This window comes from Schistocerca serialis, chromosome 3, assembly GCF_023864345.2.
Source record: "Schistocerca serialis cubense isolate TAMUIC-IGC-003099 chromosome 3, iqSchSeri2.2, whole genome shotgun sequence".
In the NCBI taxonomy this organism is placed as follows: Eukaryota; Metazoa; Arthropoda; class Insecta; order Orthoptera; family Acrididae; genus Schistocerca; species Schistocerca serialis.
Genome location: NC_064640.1, coordinates 1,006,067,459 through 1,006,086,858, shown reverse-complemented (window position 1 = coordinate 1,006,086,858; position 19,400 = coordinate 1,006,067,459). Strand labels below are relative to the sequence as shown.

General features: G+C 37.3%; 1 protein-coding gene across 3 annotated transcripts in view; it reads right to left on the bottom strand.

Moving 5' to 3' along the window:
• The window catches only part of LOC126471452 (uncharacterized), a 413,388-nt gene that overhangs the window by 156,755 nt on the left and 237,233 nt on the right, over positions 1-19,400 (bottom strand). For all 3 annotated transcript variants that reach the window (XM_050099641.1, XM_050099639.1, XM_050099640.1), the window contains 2 exons: positions 13,759-13,903; positions 4,457-4,723 (listed from right to left, as the gene is read on the bottom strand). In XM_050099641.1, the coding sequence (XP_049955598.1) occupies positions 4,457-4,723; positions 13,759-13,903 (412 nt within the window). The remainder of the gene's footprint in view (positions 1-4,456; positions 4,724-13,758; positions 13,904-19,400) is intronic.

Sequence of the window (19,400 nt, the reverse complement as noted above, 5' to 3'; positions counted from 1 at the left end):
ATTACGCGTGCCTTTCGGCTACTTCAGTGTGGCGTAGCTGTCTTGTTACGCCACAACAGAAACAATAGTGCATTTTCATCATTATGTGATAAATCTGCAACACGAACAGTCCTACATATTATGGCAAATTGGTAACGTGGTTCAAATGCTAGTCTACTTTGAGATGCCACTCGACAACACCGTGAACAGGCAAGAAGAATCCAGCATCCTAATATGAACTTGTGACAGTGAGAAGCAATGGTGTACAGTGATGTTGTGTGTAACTGGTGATGGATGAATGCTACCACCTTACACGATATTTGAATGGAAAACAATTCCAAAAATATAAGTGAAAGGCATATCACTGAGAGTGAATCCGAAAGGGTGGTTGGAAAATGACCTTGTGATTGTGTGATGCCTGTTTGGCAATGTCTTCCTGGTGCATAACTGAATTTACATAACATGTTGGTCATGGACAGCTTCTACAGACATAGAGCTAAGTGCGAGACAAATTACAAGAAGGGAAAACTGACTTGGTCATTATCCCTGGAGGCGTAACATCCATCCTACAACCACTAGATGTGTGAATAAATTGGCCATTCAAAGCTGCACTTAAACAGTGATATACATAATGGATGGATGATGAAAACCACAAGTTCACACAGAGTGGAAAAATCAAATGCCTGGATTTGTCCCAGATTTGTGAATGGGTGAAAAGTGCATGGGACTCCATTCTGCAACCACTGGTGGAAAAAACCTTCACAAAATGTGGTATTACAAATTCAGTGGATGGAACAGAGGATGACACTCTATGGGAAGATAGTGACAACAACAATTATTCTCCCGCTAGTGATGATAATCAAACTGATGATGAATAGAGAGGTAAGGGAGCATACATACTGACTAAAATACTTTATTGTGTATATTAACATTAAATTATTAAACATGGTAATACTTTTTTTTTTCCTACTGTAGGTAGGCCTATGGAGTCCCGGCTGGCAGGGATAATGTTCCCAGACCAGCTGCCCAGCTAATGCGCTAGCCAGCAGGCCACATGGTGGCCAGCTGCATGCTGCTGAATTGGTTGTGTTTTAATGATTTATCAATCCGTACAACAACATGTGAAGATTATTATGCATTTCTTCAAACCAATTGATATTATATATAATTTTGAACACATTGTACTGTTAGAACGTTTTTTTGTAAATAAAACAAATTAAAGCAAAAGAAATTTCCCTCCCACAAAATTATTCAAGGCCGCAGACTATTCAAGTATATATGGAACTACAAGAGGTCCTTTTACCTGCTTTGCCATGATTCGTGCAAACATGGCCTTTTCAGAGTCACAAATATCGTGGTATTTCAATAAACTGTTACAACTTATAAATGATGAAAAAGAAATCTGGTGTCAGAGTTCACCATTTATGATTGTGAGGTCAGGCCTGGAATGATGGAGACATTCCTCATTATGAAGGTGTACCCTCATCTTTGATGGCACATTAGATGCTTCCAATGTACAAAACCTCTGCTTAGCATTCACACATGCGAAGGATCAGGCTGGCTCACCTACTTTACACTTAATTTCTATGTTGCTTTTACTCTGCTTAAATCATTTGTTAATAGTCTGCAGTTGACCTACTCTTTCAAAAGGAACTGATGCTTATACTGTTTGTGACAACTTTGTGGCTTCCAGTGTTCTTTTTCAGTAGACTATTAAGAAGGCGTTAGTATTGCTTGTGACAGCACACCTGTTTCTGCTTATGCTGATTTTTACTTGTAATTTCTTTGTGCAACAAGGAACTGGGAAGCAACTGAGAAAGAAAAGGAATTTATAACATATTTTGCCAGGTCATAGACGCTAAAGAGTAACTAATTGTCACATTATTGTATGTAGTTATAGCTATTTCAGTAATTTTTTGTAGCCTCACAGAAAAGAATTCAAAATATATTTTTCATTTTTAATAAATAAATAAATTTTATCAATTACATCACATCACATCAACGTCAACAGGGATGGTGACAAAGTTAACTTTTATCTCATATCTTTACATGAAAGCATCAATTTAAAATGAGATCATTGCTTGCAATCATATTTTTGTTAAATACAAAATATTTTGAGAACTTTTAAATGAGTAACCTAATTCTATGGCATTATTCTGCATGGGTTCAAGCAGGGAGTATTCTCTTGTATGGTTTGCTGTTATCCCTGGGTCTTGTGTTAAGATTCACTTACCAAAGAAATTTACTGTGCTTAATGAGGATCATACATGATCTTGAAGCCACTGGGCCAGACGAAACACACTCATGGTGTGAAATTCCTTGCCTGCTCTGACTCCCTGAGTACTCATCAAGTCATACCACGAACGTACCCAGCAGATGAGCAAGTCCAGTCTAGCCTATTCAAGATCTCTTTCCCCACTTGCAATATCTGAAGCAGGGAGTATCCTTCTGCTGGGTAACAGGACACATGTCAGACATGGATACAAATCACCAGATTTGGCAACCAGGGAATCATATACAACTAGAATTGTGCCTTATGTAAACTGCAGTAGGTTAGTTTTGGTGCTGCACACAAATAACATAGTAAATGGTAGGGTTGATTGTAGTATTGGTTGCATTATTATGGGAAGGTACACAAATGAATATGTGAGAGAGAAACTGGGAGCTGAGAACTTCTCTTTGTTTGTTTGTTTTGCATATAATTAGAAATGCACATCGTTCACAGTTAGTCCATTGAGTATTGTATATCCTAACAAAATATAAATTGCATTTTATAATAAAAATTAGTTGATCATGTAACTTCTGGGCTTTTGATGAAAGTACAGTTTACATGCACAAACATAAATAATTAATATAATTATTGTTGTTATTTTGTAATCAGCAGAATGTTCTTCATCATGATGAAATGCAACAGTTCCCTGTTGTTATTAATAAGTGCAAAAGTTGTTTGTGAATAACAGAAACATGTTTTTGTTTTCTGTGTTTTTTTATTTTACTTTTTTTTTGAGGAATTTACATTTTATAGCACTATATGATAAATCTTCATTGTTTTTCTATTTTTACTGCAACATTCCTCTGTTTCACATTACAAATCAACAGTTTTTGAATAAAAGGTGATTAAACATTGACAATTTCAATTTTGCTATAAATACTTTAGCAGACAGGAGGATAACTATGTATAAAAATGTTCCACAGGTCATTAGGCCATTTAAATGCCCTCATACAGTTTCTAGACGGTTCGCTATTTCTTGTTTCTTGGAGAATCTAGTAAGACACTAATTGCATACAACAACAAAGGGATCAAAGTGAGATAATGCCCGATAGGGTTCTAGAACACCTAATGTACAGTTGATGTGGTTATGATCTTAACTGACCAAGGCTACTATGAAACTACTGTCGTCTATGCTTACTCGTGATAATCTATGGTAGCCTATGGCAATTTTACAACTCTATAGGCAACACAAAACAGCCAAAAATATTAATGTTTCACACATACAAATGTACAAATACAATAGTTATTAGATGGAACATTTTGCAAATAATCACTTTTATTTTATTTTGTTTAATGTGCAAAATGCGAATGGACACAACAGTCGCTTTTCTTCCTGTAAATTTGTTGCTTTCCTAGTTGGCAGTAGATCTGTTACCTGTCCATCATACATGCAATATTGAGTAAACAACTATCAGTGGGTGATTTTTAACCTTAGTGGTTTAACAGCATTACTCAACAATAATGGTATCACCAAAAAACAGGACCATTAAGAAAGTAGTAGTTCAGGGTTTATACATCCCAATGGTGATGAGGGCATTAGATATGGTTCAGAAACAAAACAGAGAAGATGTAATATAAGGCATTCATCTATATATTTTTTCTTGAAAGGTGTGAATGAACCAGTCTTATGCATTTAAAAAATAGTGGTAGAAAGTATAAGATGATCTGAATGCCCCACTTTATGTTAGACAGTATATGTGGCTTAGGCATGGTGATGCAGAGCCATGTTTCAGTGAAGTAGTCAGATGTATACTGAATTAATGTTTTTATAGCAAATGGATAAGCAGAGCAGGATCTTCTGGGTGACTTACAGACACCATTATTAAATTAAATACAGATAGTTTTTTGAGACTATCTGCAACAAATTGTTTATTCAAACCTCTCTTGCAGCACTGAAGTTTTTTGTTATTGCTTGTTAGATGACTGTAGAAAATCCATCAAACACCTAATACATTTGAGAAAGTATTTGAATGCTACAAGACAAAAACTGCAAGTGCATTATTCACAGTAGTAAAAAACTCTACAATTACAGCATAAAAAGTACCATTGTAACTGGGAGTCATAGCAAAATGGGCCCTTTGTTGTTACAGACTTTTCTGTTTACTCTGGTATATGCTAACCATGTGTGATTACACATTAATACATTTAATATTTATTTTGTGTGAAGATTATATTAGTATTAGACAAAATGCAATGTAATTTTACCTTTAGGTTTTCCAGTGGTTCCAGCAGAGTACACAGTGTAGGCCATGTTATCAAGGGAGCACTCAGCTTCTTTTTCAAATGGTGGGTATGCCATGCAGTTTTCAAGCCAATCGCCTTCTAATAGAATGGTCATATCTTCTTCAATCAGACCAACAAGACGATCTGAGAATTGTTTCTTACTGCACACTGCTATAGGTCCTGCATCCTCAAGTACTGACATAAGTAATGAAGGGGGATAAGAGACTTCCAACGGAAGATAAGCTCCACCTGAATAGAAATAATTTTCAATTAACATTTGCTTTGCTATTAACTATTGAAAGTAAGTGTCATCTATGAAGCCTACTTAACAACTTTAAAAAGAATTAAAATTAAACTTTACATGAAGTTAATTTCAACCATATTGTTAAGCATACAATAACTCATCCATCTGGAATAAATAATTGCAATTGAATGGCACTCTATATCAAAAATAGCCTCATAGCTAGTATGGAAAAGGGTTATTCCAACAGTCAGCAAGCTATATATTCACAGAAGTCTCTCAACCTTTGATTGGCTGTATTAAATATGTGTTGTTGAAAGTAGTAGGGCATGATTCGTCACAGCTTAAAAATTAAAAATCTTTAACTTTTACATAGCATGATAAGGTGAATGATAAATTTAGTACATTTGGGAATGCATGGATTGGATGAGCAAAAAATAATAAAGATGCACTGGCCATTAAAACTGCAACACCAGGAATGATAGAGAAAATATGTAATTTTACTTATTGAACATAAACAGAATAGTAGGAAGAGTAAATTATTAGATTTATTGGTCATCTGGGGGTATACAGGACGAAAACTTTAGTACATAGGCTATCTCTGGCAGTGATAACCACTCTAATCAAGCCGGGTATCAAGTCAAACTGAACTTGGATGACAGGTGGAGATACATCATTACATGCTGCTACTGCTCTATGCCAGGGTTCATCAATTGTATTAGCTGGTGAGTGGTGGCTTGCAAGTCTCTCAGCAACCCATAGTTAGATGTTTGTAATGGATGAAACATCTGGAGACAGTGCAGGCCAAAAGAACATACAATAAGTCAGGATAGGATGGGCAACATGCAGTCTAGTGGTATCTTGTTGAAAGACAGTGTCACAGAGTCCTTGAAGATATGGATAATCACTATCCTTAATACATTAGAAATGTAATGGCTGCTGTCCAGATAATTGGCTATGTGAGCCATAAGTGATCGTGTTGTGCAGCCAAATCTCATCACACCAGGTGGTGGACCTTTATGATGATGGTGAATGGAGCCTGGCAACCTCTGTTCTCATTGGAGCATCCACACATGCATATGTTTATCATGATGCTGCAAACAGAAATGGTATTCACCTGCAAATACATGCTGCCACTTCTGTGTCCAGTGTTGTAGTTGGGAACACCACAGTTGGCACACCTCCCTCTACTGTTGCATCAAGGGAAGCCACATCAATTGATACCACACTGACACTCAGCAGAGCTCTAAACATCATCACATTGTCTAAGGATACATGTCTTGCTACAAACAAGCTCATCACCTGATTTAAGGTATGCACAGTGGGCTGCAAAATCTTGCATGGACGAGTGAACAATGTGTCTATCCTCTCTGGTGTAAGTCGAGTGGGACAACTGAGATCCTACATGGAATAGAATACAGACTGGAACCCACTGATTCCATATTTATATGACAGTTGTGGGCTCCTGAGCAATGTGAGCAGTAATACCACGGAACAATAAAACTGCAGTCTTGATAGGTAAACCTGCAGTATTAGTTTTCTTTATGCACATAATGTAGACAGCATTATTCCTATCTATTTTGTGTGGTTGTGCTGAAATGCTTATCATTTGCATATTGAAGTATATAGTACATTTCATGCCAGTTTGAAATTTTTTGCATGCTGCCTTCATCATGTTGCAATGTTATTGGCCAATAGTGCAGACTGAACAAAAAGATGTTTCTCCCTTTTTCCTGTTAACATTCAGTTTCAATACGCAGAAAAAGCAAAACTTCAGAAAGAGTGCGTTATTTCAGTTTTAAAGAGGTTCGAGTAAGAATTAGTAATTTTTCCTTGAAAAATCTGTTCTGGAATATATTTTGAAGGTTTGTGTAGCTGGTACAGGATTTGAGTTTAGCTCATTCCAAATAAGAGGGCAGGATTTTCAGGGATTCAGGTAACATGAAGAAAAACAAAACCCTGAAATAATAACATTCTGAAATAAATATAATATTATATCTACAAACTAACAACTGAAGATAGGAAAATCACAAACTGAAGCAGCAAAAAAATACTGGAAAGGCCTAGCTAATTATTATTTGCAGAACTGAACTGTGAGGCAACAGGTCACCATATCAAAAAGTTTATTTTGTTTACAAGCATTATAATTTACATCAAACAATGAATCAATGTTCACTACCATTCCTGTTAAAGCTACTGACTTCTTCATTCTTGGTCTTCAGTGCTATTTTTACAACATTACTCGGGGTATATTTTGCAACCATTCCCCTAATATTGTCAAAATCATGTCAGATTCTATGCTGATCCCCATATTACTCTAGATCCCTCAGTGGCAAGACTTATTTTATCAAAACTGAGCTACCTGTGAGAAGACTCATATATCAGCTGATCAGCAACCACTTTTGTATATCCTGTGTCAACATTGTGATCATTCAATTGTTATTAACAATGAGCAGACTCAGGCAGTGATTAAAATGGCAACAGAACGACAAAACTGTTACTGAACATGTCAGCTTCACCAGACTGTAACTTCAGATCGTCCTCCCTGCACCCATTACCCAGGACTTGTCAGGTGAGAACTTATTCTACACCATGTGCTTATTTCATATCACCTATATGGCTTCAATTCATCCAAATCACTTTTGTTATTATCAATGACCCTGTTGGCTAGAGTCTTTAATACATTCGTGCTTCTATCACCTCCTCACCACTTCACATTTATTTATTTTTTATTGTCACATATCTTCTACATTTTGCATCTCCTTTTGCTATCTTCTTTTTCTTCCAGTTTTTTCTTATTCAGTCATTCCATTGCTGCAATCTTAGTGTCACCCATGCTTCAAGACAAGGTACTAGTGACAGACTAAGAAGCATTCACAGAAGATTGCCAGAATCTGAAGAGTTTTTGAAATGCAGTGGTCTGCCATAATAACTTGTACTTCAAGTCTGCTAAAACTCAAAATATAATAGCAGTGGAATTCTTGGGACAAATCTAAGTGTTCTACAGAATGTCAGGATACATGGAACTTGAGGCGATGAATTTGTAGTGGTAAGTAGGGGACAAAATTTCTCTGCTGAGAACCAGCCAAGTGTGTAAAATCATTTGAACAAAGTTAACTAGCAGAGTACATTAAAAACTGAAATTGGATACTTCTACTAGATACCATACTTATCTGCAGAAATAACTGAAAATTTCATAGAAAATCTGAGTGCCCCAGTCTACATTTCTCACTCAGGCTATAATACTGCAACAGACTTTAACTATACTGCAATACAGTGAGAATATTACAATTTCATAAAACCTCCCTTAAACACTAATATAAGAACATACTTTAAAAACTACTCAGAACAGGTAGTTCAAAGATTAACTCAAAAGTTTTTTTATGATGAACAGACTTTTCAATGAGGATAAATGATAATGGTACAATTACAGTAAGAGTGATCAGTGGGTTATGAAGTGCTCCAAAGACAAATAGTAGCCTGCACAAACAAGTGGCAACATCATTTCTAAAATAGGAGATAGATGCTCTTAAAACTGGCACAGAATATTCAAGTGAATTTTGTGGCACATGCTAAAGAAACTAGTTGAGCAAACTCTATAAATATATATATCTAGCAAAAGACTTAAGGATGTTGAAATCTTCATCATGGTACACAAAAAATGTAAGAGCACAAGAAACAATGCCCACTTCACAATGGTCCTGATGTGGAATGTAGAACTGAAGTTAGGCAACTGATAATTTAAACAAAAAATGATGGATCCTCAGAAGGGCAATTGCAAAAATTACTCAGAATGGTGCATTAGGCACATTCTGCACCCCACCACAACAGTACAACATGCAGAGAAGGATGAAGTCATGAAGAAAGATGCAGCCACTGCCCCTGTACTATACACCAGCACACTCTTAGGAAGAATTGGGTGCATATTGAAAAAGGACAGAGTAAGAACTGTCTTCTGCTTTCCCAATAAAACAAGGGCATTACTGGGAAGTATTGAGGTGATCTCGGTTTAAGGAAGGCTAGTGTATATCAGATTATGTGCCAATTTGCAAGACATATATTGGACAAACAATGAACACCATCAAAGATCGATGCAGAGAACGCCAGTGGCACACTTGACTAATCCATCCCATCAAGCCAGTAGTCACAGAGCACTGTTTGTCTGAGACTCATCAGATGGAATACTGGGACAGAGTCGTCAGAGAGACCATCAAAATATGCATCAGGAAATATCTCATCAACCGTGACTGTGGCTACTACCTCAGCAAGGCTTGGGAAGCAGCATTGGGTCTAATAAAGAAGACACTCAACAAACACTATGTTCCGGCGGTCAGGACAGATGGATTAACTACACCCACACTACCGCAACAAGGGGCGCCCTGCTAGGCGTTGCCAGCCACATATGTCAAAATGACTGCCTGCTCTGCTGCTGATGAGTCCTTGGGCATAGATAACATACAGAATGGCTTGTGGGGGCACGGGATATAAGTTGGCCATACACCCAGGAGAGCAGTTTGTCAACACACCTGATGATGGCAACAAGTATTATCGTCAAAATATTGTGCCCATTGGACACTTCAAAACAGTTGTACACCTGTAGACTGTTTGATCGACAAGTACACCAGGAGAAATGAAAGACTCACTAACCAAAATGTTCAACAACTTTTGTAAAAATTCTGTTGAAGGATCACCCCAAAATGGCTGTTGTCGGCACAAGACACAGTGTTCAGACACATGTTAATGTTGTAGATGCTAAAACTGTAACAGCTGTATGAAAGCTGAAATACTGATTTTCACTTTCAAATGGGTCATCACAAAGTAAAATAAAAGAATTTGATTGTAATGACTCTACAAAGAGGAGTAATGTTGATATCATATTGCCTAGGAAAAAGGCTGATACTGTTAAAATTCAACAATACCCCATGTTTTGAAAGACTTACTGTGAGGTTTTGCACAGAAATTTGAAGTATCTTATCTCCACTTTTGTTTTAACTGAGATTCCTTGAGCAGAAAACTGCCTCCAGTCTTTGGAGGAGAGCACAGGTTTTAACTACACACAGAAATGGCAACAGAACTAATCCACAGGAAATGCTATACCCCTAACATCTTTCTGTAGTAGATCTGTAGAATGTATTGTGTCCAAATGTAATAACACATCTGAAACAAAATGATCTTCTGCATAAGCTTACAAAAAGGCTATTTATGCAAAACCCAATTTGTACTCTTTGTACCCTAAAGCACTCTTTAAGGGGTATTTGGGTGGTTCCATGGTCTCGTGATATTCAAAAAGCATTGGGTTCAATATTGCTGTGATTTAAGCTAACAGAAATGTGCTAATATGGAATATGCAGCCTTTTTTGTGAATGGGTTGAGACCTTTTTGACATGCAGAACACAGCATATTATCCTGGCGATGGGAGGATCCACAAACACAGAGGTAATTTTGGATGATCCCAAGAAATAGAGATAGTGCTACAATATCTGCAACTATATGTGTACATACTCTGAAATCTATCTTATAGTGTGTGTGAACGGGTACCATATGACACTATAATAACCTTGTCTACCTATCTTGTTCCATTTGTGAAAGTGCATCAGGAGAGCAACAGTCAGTGTCTCTGTATAATTCAAATTTCTATGATTTTACTGCTATGCACATTTTGTGACAAATTTGTAAAACTAATAAATATGTTGCTTGAAGTATTTAACAGAAGTATTTTGTGAAAAAAGGCAGTAATATGCAATCAGATCATGATAAGACACAACTTGATGGAAAGACTGGAAACTTGCTGTAAATGTATATAAATTACAGTTTGTGAATCATAGAAAGCTAGAGATACCAAACAAAAGCCTGTGTAACAGTGTATGGGAAAATTCAGTGGAATAATCAAAACGTACATAATCGGTGAAGTAATTGACAGACTTCAATTCATTGGTAGGATCCTGAAAACTACAGTTTGTGCAAAAAACAGATTACTTGCATGACCTATCCTGGCACAGTGTTCAAATGTGTATGAGATCCATATTATGTCTAATAGGGAACATCAAGCATTCATAAAGAAGGGCCAGTGCAGATAGTCATAGGCTTGCTTGACTTGCATAAAATCAGAAAAATTTGAGCAGGAGGAAAGATTCCTAAAAGCCCATAAAAACTAGACTAATACCAATTTGCAGCTCTGTCCCTGTAAGGAAAGGGAAGAAACTTCAATATATGGGAAAAACTGTAGAAAGGCCTTTCCACTTTACATTTATTTGGAGCACGGCCAGTTTGAGAACATTTTTCCACATTGGTGATATACTGTATCATTTGGTGCCTCCCCCCCCCCCCCCCCCCCCTCCATCTCTCACTCTCTCTTTGATATACTTCATCTGTGTCAGTTTTCACTTCTAATTATGACACACCCTGAATAATATAAATCTTGCACTTGTGCACTTCTCTGCTTGGCATCAAAAGTGGCTGCTTGTGTTTATTGGACCTTAAGCTGGCCCTTGTTTGGCTAGTATAATTACAAATCTAGAATTTTGTTTATTTATTTTTATTTGTTTATTCATTTATTTTAACTCCACTGTATCCAGGTAATGAATAATTTTCTAGGATGCAGGAAGAGAGAAAGAGAAAGAGAAAGAGAAAGAGAGAGAGAGAGAGAGAGAGAGAAGCACAAATGATTGCAGTAATTGTTATAATTTACATCAAGACATAGAAAATACAATGTAGTAAACTATTTAGTCATAACATAACAGCAGTTTTTTTCATTGTGTTTACAATGAGCAAATAGAATGGACAACAGATACGGGAAATTGAAGGCTTTGTGAAATAAAGGATAAACAATGTTCATAAATATCTACTGATGACTACCAGCTACCACTAATTTACATATGTGTTAAAATTAGTGAATTGCAATCAAAAGTATACCAGCATCAGATTGTTCAAATTTAACACAGGCATTTGGAATACAAAGACCCTGTGGATTAAGTTAATGTAGGTAGAACAGAATTGCCAGTTATATAAATTACAGATATTATTATTGTTGGTTACAATAGTCATCCAGGTTACATATGGGGTTTTCTATGATTGACTACTTAAACTGTTGTTTGAATTTTAAAAGTTTGTTCACAACAGATTTAATTTGAGGAAGGAGCAACTGATCAGTTTCTTTTGCTTGTATAATGCACCACTTCCTATAGCACATTAAGGTTTTTAGTTCACACTGTACATCAAGATTTCTCCTTGTATTGTGGCTGTGTTATTTGATATATGCAGGATCTGATTCTTACAAATAAAACACATCAATGAGCAAATGTATTTAGAGATATTATTAGCAGAATTCCTAATTTTCTAAAGAGGTTTCTTTGTGAATGTCTGGGATGAACCCTGCACATGACTCTCATCACACATTTTTGGGAGGTGAAAACCCTTGTTACTTTTGTTTGGTTCCACCAGTATATAATTCTGTAATCTGACAGTGAATGGAAGCAGAAATAGTGTGCAGTTTTGACAGGATTAATATTCCAGCCAGAAATAATTATGTGGACAGTATAACAGGCTGAACTTAGATTTTTTCTACGTGAAGGCTATGATCAATCCACTAAGATTATTCTCAGAATAAGAATTGAGATGAATCCACAGTTTTTAGGTCTTGACAATTACATATAACATTTACCTGGTACCTGCTGCATTCTCTTAGTAGCAGTGAAATGAGTAAACTGTATTTTGTTGCATTTAGTGAGAATCTATTTGAAGCAACTCACTTTTTAATGCCATTAAAGGGAATGTTTGCAGTTTCCTTAAGATTGTTTTGGGTATTTTGTTAGTAATAATAATTGTATCATCAGCAAAAGTGTAAAATGAATCTCAGAGATGGCACACATCATGAGATCATTAATAAAGATGAAGTATAATAGGGGACAAAGGTCAGGGTCATGTGACACTTCTCAGTTAATAGGATCCCACTTAGACGATACACATATTCCATGTGCAATGGTTCAACAAGACGTTTTGCTTTCTGTCATTAGATACGGTTTAATCAACATTCTGGCTATCTCACTTAACTTGTAATACTCTGTCTTCCTTGTAAGACTCTCACTGTTGATTCAATCAGAAGCCTTGGATAGATGACAAAAGGTTTCAGGATTCCAACACCAGACATTCTTCTATTAATGGATTATTAAAATAGGCTGATAAATGAGAATATTACTTGTTTAGTTGATACACCCTGCTGGTAACCAACATGGCTTTAATTCAGTGAATTGTAGTTTTTGAAGTGTTTCCCTAAAATTTTATGAATTGGTTTCTCTGAATTTTAAAAAAGCATGCTAGAAGGCAGACTGGGTGGTACACAGTCATCTATTTCAAAAATATGTTTGACAGAAGCATACTAATGTCTATTTAGGATAATTCCTTATTGCAATGAATTGTGAAAAATACAACACAGTATCTCATTTATAGTATAGTAACAGTACACAAGAATTTTAACGGCTATTTCATTCACTCCAGAGAGTTGACTGCCATTCTTTCATTCATCTTGGGCAAATAACCTCTTGTGATGTAAGCTTACAAAGAGTTTTCTCCCCATGTTCACTTCTGGTTTCAGTTCTTTCATCTCTCAGAAGAAACTTGATTAGAAGCTGTTAGATCATTACATTCTTACAAAGTGGTCTATACAAAACATTTAATCTTTTGGTGTCTACAACTATCTGATCTGACATTAACCATTTTACAGTCTCCAACCTTGGAGAGAAGAGTGCCATATGACCCTCTCCCACCAATTTTATTTTCTTGTAGATTCATATGTTCCTCTGCATTTCTGAAATTCATTATTTATGGCTTACGCTATTTCTACACACTTTTGAAAGAAACACGCATTTTACTACTTAAGAAGGAACAAAACTGCATGCAGTTCATATCATAAGCTACTAACTTATGACGTCTAAACATTATGTTGAAGATAATAATTTCTTGAGGCTAGAGATAGTTGGTAAAGTTATTTTCTTTTAGAAAGTGGTGCTGGTTATTTTAAAAACTTGCTGCTAGTACTAATTCTTACCTGCTCTGAGTATTGCGATGTATGAGATTGTGTACTCAAGACAGCGATCCATTAAAATTCCCACAACAGTGTTCTTTTTCACTCCCATATGACGTAGTCTTACAGATAGAAAATAAGTTAATCTGTCAAGTTCTTCATATGTGATCTGTAATAATCATAAACTACATTTTAATTAATGTTTAAAGTGAGTTTTATTTTTTAATGGGCTGATGAGAAAGATAACTGAATTGAGGATATTATACCACAAGCAGACTTAGAATATATTGTTCCTGAAACTATTCACACATCTTTAAAACATGACAGTATGGAGCTGCATGTTAATTTTCTCATAACTCATGTAACGTATTAGTCATTTAATTGTTCATCATAAAGATTTTATGTTTCCTTTGCTGTCATGTGAACACACCATAAATACAGAACATGGCCTTCTCATATGTCAATGCTGCTGTAGCACAAAGAGTTTTTGATTTGAAATGACAGGGAACGTGTGACTGACATGATGAGGGTCAAACAGTAGTACAAAAGGAAGTAAATGTGAGGAAGCTGACCTTTTGCTACATCCACTATCCCTATTTATCCCTTCTTCTCTCACAAACCCAGCTACTGTTCCACCCACATCTCCATCCTATCTCTTTACATATGCAAATCAGTATATTATCATTTACTGTGTATGGTAATTTTTCATATACACTTTGTGGCAAAGAAAATGAAGCACACAGAATGGGAGGAGGAAACGAAATGGAATTTCATAGGTTGAGAGGATATGTGATGCTATTGCAGTGATTACAAAATTGAGCCAAAATGACAAAGAACTTTGTTGTATAAGCTCACTCATCAGTATGACATTGCTCCCCCTCTGGCCTGGATGCATGTACTGATTCCACTGAGAAGGGTTTCATAAAGCTGTTGTATCCTCTCTTGCTGCAAACTGGCCCACAACTGTTGCAATTGGTCCTCGATATCCTGCGTACTGGCACTGGGATGGAGTTCATGTCTGAACTTGTCCCACACGTTTTGTGGGGGACAGATTTGGGGATCTTGCTGCCTACACGAGTTCCTCAACATCGTACAGTCAGTTCATAGAGATATGTGTCATATATGAACTAGCATTGTCCTGTTGAAACATGGCCTCACGATACTGTCACATGGGAGGTTAAAAATGAGGACACAGGATGACTGCAATGTACCATTGTGCCATCAGGGGTATGCTCAATCACTACTAGCAATGACCTGAAGTCATAAACAACGGCTCCTCGCAGTATGCTATCTTGTCAAAAACACTGAAAGAATGGGAATTTTGCCCAGGTTGCCGCCACACTCGTCGATGACTGTCACCTAGGGTAGGGCAGAACTGCAATTTGTCGCTGAATACAATGTGACACCATTTGTCAGCAGTCCGTACTTCCCAGTCACAGCACCACTCCAAACACAACAATTTGTGTTGTAGTGTTAACAGCAGGTCTCACACGGGGTGGTAATTCCCTACTCAGGCTGCTGCTGGTCTCAGACCAATGGTTGCAGGATGACACAGAATGTTGCAGGGACTCAATTACTTGCTCTTGGATGGCAGGTACAGGTTTGAAGATATTACAGCATGTTTGGTGCACAACACGATCCTCCCTTGTGGTAGTCAGTTGTGGTCAAACAGCACTTTGAAGAAAAGTACGGCTGCCCTCACACTTTTGTGCAGTCCAGCATTGGATCACTGTCACATCTAGATGCCCCACAAACCTAGATACTGTGAAATTTGACTATCTGGCTAAATGTAGACGCATAATGACGACTCCTTTCAAACTCTGTCAGGTGCTGACAACACTGTCTTACTCGAGTATGCAGCATCTCCACACCATTCACAGTGATCATTCGACATCTGACACGGTTGACGCCTCCTGGTAACAAACTAAACATGAACAACATGGTCACTCTGGCGGCCACTCTACGTGTCTTTGAGAACTGCAACATAAAGCTTTGTGTCGTGCAGTCATCAAGGATACATGAGTGGACGTTCATCTCTGAAAGTCCGTATCAATGATGTTTCGTTGAATGGTTCGCACGCTGAGACATGTTGGTGGCCCAGCATTGAAATCTGCAGCAGTTTGCAGAAGAGTTGCACTTCTGTCATGTTGAATGATTCTCTTCAGTCACCATTGGTCCCGTTCTTGCAGGATCTTTTTCCAGTCACAGGGTTGTCAGAGATTTCATGCTTCACCAGATTCCTGATATTCATGGTACACTCGTGAAATCGTAAAATACCCATTTCATCGCTACATCGGAGATGCTGTGTCCCATCTGTCATGTGCTGACTATAACACCACAATCAAACTCACTTAAATCTTGATAACTTGCCATTGCAGCAGCAATAACTGATCTAACAACTGCGCTGACTGCAGCAACATATTCTGCCTGTTTACAAATCTCTGTATTTGAATATGCATGCCTATACCAGTTTCTTTGGCACTTCAGTGTCTATAGTCAACTCAATTTAGTACCTCTTCAGTAGTTATCCAATGTACTCTTATAATTTTCAGCATTACTTTGTAGCATCTAATTTCAGAAGCTTCTACACTCTTTTTATCTGTAGTATTTATTAACTACATTTCACATTTGTAGAAGTCTCCATTCCAGACTAATACTTCTAGAAATGATGTCCTAATACTTACGTGTATATTAGAAGTTAAAATATTTCTCTTTTTCAGAAACAATTTTCTTGCTATTGGCAGTCTGCATTTTGTGGCTATCTTTTCTGTTTCTGCCACTGTCTATTTTGATACACAAATAACAAAAACATCTACTATGTTTACTGTCTCATTTTTTAATCTAATTCTCTCAGCACCACCAGATTTAGTTAGATTATAATCTGTTAGTCTTGTTTTATATATATTGACATCCATTTTAGAACCTTTTTTCAAGACCGTATTTTTTCATCAAAAACCTCAACGTTTTTATTTCTTTTCCCTGAACTTTAATCCACTTCTAAAATTTCTCTTTGGTTTCCTTTACTGCTTGTTCAATGTAGAAACTGAATATCAAAAGGGACAGGCTACTACTGCTTCCCTTTCATGTTTTTTGACTCTCATATCTGCAGTTTGGTACCTGTAAAAATTGTAGATAACCCTTGTTTTATTGTGTGTTTTCCAGCCAATATTGTTAGAAATTCTCTCTAAATCTAAAAGAACAACAAATGGAGATTTGCCTCTCTTCATCTACCTACTGAGATAAGTCGAGGAGACAGTATAGTTTTACATTTTCATACATTTCTCCAAAATCCAAATTGATCTTCCCTGTGGTAGTCAGTTTATATTCTTCTGTAAATACTTCATGCCAGTATTTTGCAACTATGATTTATTAAACTGATGGCTCAGTAATAGCCACACTTGTCAGTACCTGTCTTCTTTGGAACTAAGGTAATAACATTATTCTTGAAGTCTGAGGGTGTTTCCCTTATGCTATATGCTGTATGTTTGAATGCCAGATGAATAGTTTTGCCATCATTGTTCTCCCAAGGATATCAAAAATTCTGAGGGAATGTCATCTACTCCAGGCACCTTGTTGCAATTTAGGTCCTTCAGTGCTCTGCTAAATTCTTCTCATCGTATCACGTCTCCCATCTTACCTTCATCTAATCCATCTTACTTTTCCACAATATTGCCTTAAAGTTTGTTTCCTTTCTGTAGCCATTCTATACAGGGTGTTACAAAAAGGTACGGCCAAAATTTCAGGAAACATTCCTCACACACAAAGAAAGAAAATATGTTATGTGGACATGTGTCCGGAAACGCTTACTTTCCATGTTAGAGCTCATTTTATTACTTCTCTTCAAATCACATTAATCATGGAATGGAAACACACAGCAACAGAATGTACCAGTGTGACTTCAAACACTTTGTTACAGGAAATGTTCAAAATGTCTTCCGTTAGCGAGGATACATGCATCCACACTCCGTCGCATGGAATCCCTGATGCGCTGATGCAGCCCTGGAGAATGGCGTATTGTATCACAGCTGTCCACAATACGAGCACGAAGGGTCTCTACATTTGGTACCGGGGTTGCGTAGACAAGAGCTCCCATAAATGAAAGTCAAGAGGGTTGAGGTCCGGAGAGCGTGGAGGATATGGAATTGGTCCGCCTCTACCAATCCATCGGTCACCAAATCTGTTGTTGAGAAGCGTATGAACACTTTGAATGAAATGCGCAGGAGCTCCGTCGTGCATGAATCACATGTTGTGTGGTACTTGTAAAGGCACATGTTCTAGCAGCACAGGTAGAGTATCCCGTATGAAATCATGATAACATGCTCCATTGAACGTAGGTGGAAGAACATGGGGCCCAATCAAATCATGACCAACAATGCCTGCCCAAAAGTTCACAGAAAATCTGTGTTGATTACATGATTGCACAATTGCGTGCGGATTCTCGTCAGCCCACACATGTTGATTGTGAAAATTTACAATTTGATCACGTTGGAATGAAGCCTCATCCGTAAGGAGAATACTTGCACTGAAATGAGGATTGACACATTGTTGGATGAACCATTCACAGAAGTGTACCCATGGAGGCCAATCAGCTGCTGATAGTGCCTGCACATGCTGTACATGGTACGGAAACAACTGGTTCTCCCGTAGCACTCTCTATACAGTGACGTGGTCAACGTTAACCTTGTACAGCAGCAACTTCTCTGACGCTGACATTAGAGTTATTGTCCACTGCACAAAGAATTGCCTCGTCCATTGCAGGTGTCTTTATCGTTGTAGGTCTTCCCCTGTCGCGAGTTATAGGCTGGAATGTTCCGTGCTCCCTAAGATGCCTATCATTTGCTTCGAACGTCTTCCTGTCAGAACACCTTCGTTCTGGAAATCTGTCTTGATACAAACGTACCGCGCCATGGCTATTGCCCTGTGCTAATCCATACATCAAATGGGCATCTGCCAACTCCGCATTTGTAAACATTGTACTGACTGCAAAACCATGTTCGTGATGAACACTAACCTGTTGATGCTACGTACTGATGTGCTTGATACTAGTACTGTAGAGCAATGAGTCGCATGTCAACACAAGCACCGAAGTCAACATTACCTTCCTTCAATTGGGCCAACTGGCGGTGAATCGAGGAAGTACAGTACATACTGACGAAACTAAAATGAGCTCTAACACGGAAATTAAGCATTTCCGGACACATGTCCACATAACATCTTTTCTTTATTTGTGTGTGTGGAATGTTTGCTGAAAGTTTGGATGTACCTTTTTGTAACACCCTGTATATTTCTTCCACTTTTCAGCCTTCACTTCTTTGCTTAGTACAGGCTTACCATATGAGTTCTTGCTATTCATGCAGTTGTTTCTTTTATCCCCAAAGGTTCGTTTAATTTCCTACAGGTTATGCTTGCTTCCACAGCTTTGGATTCCCCCTCTACACTTTCCTGCTTTGCCATTTTACACTTATTGCCATCTCATTTTAAGATGTCTGTATTCCATTTCACCTGATTCATTTGCTGTTTCTTTATTTTTTCACCTCTTGTTAATTAAATTCAATATCTCATGCATTATACAAGGATTTCTATTGCATGTTGTCTTTTTGTCTATTTGGTGCTTAGCCATCTTCACTATTTCATTTCTAAAAGCTACTCATTCATTTTCTATTTTA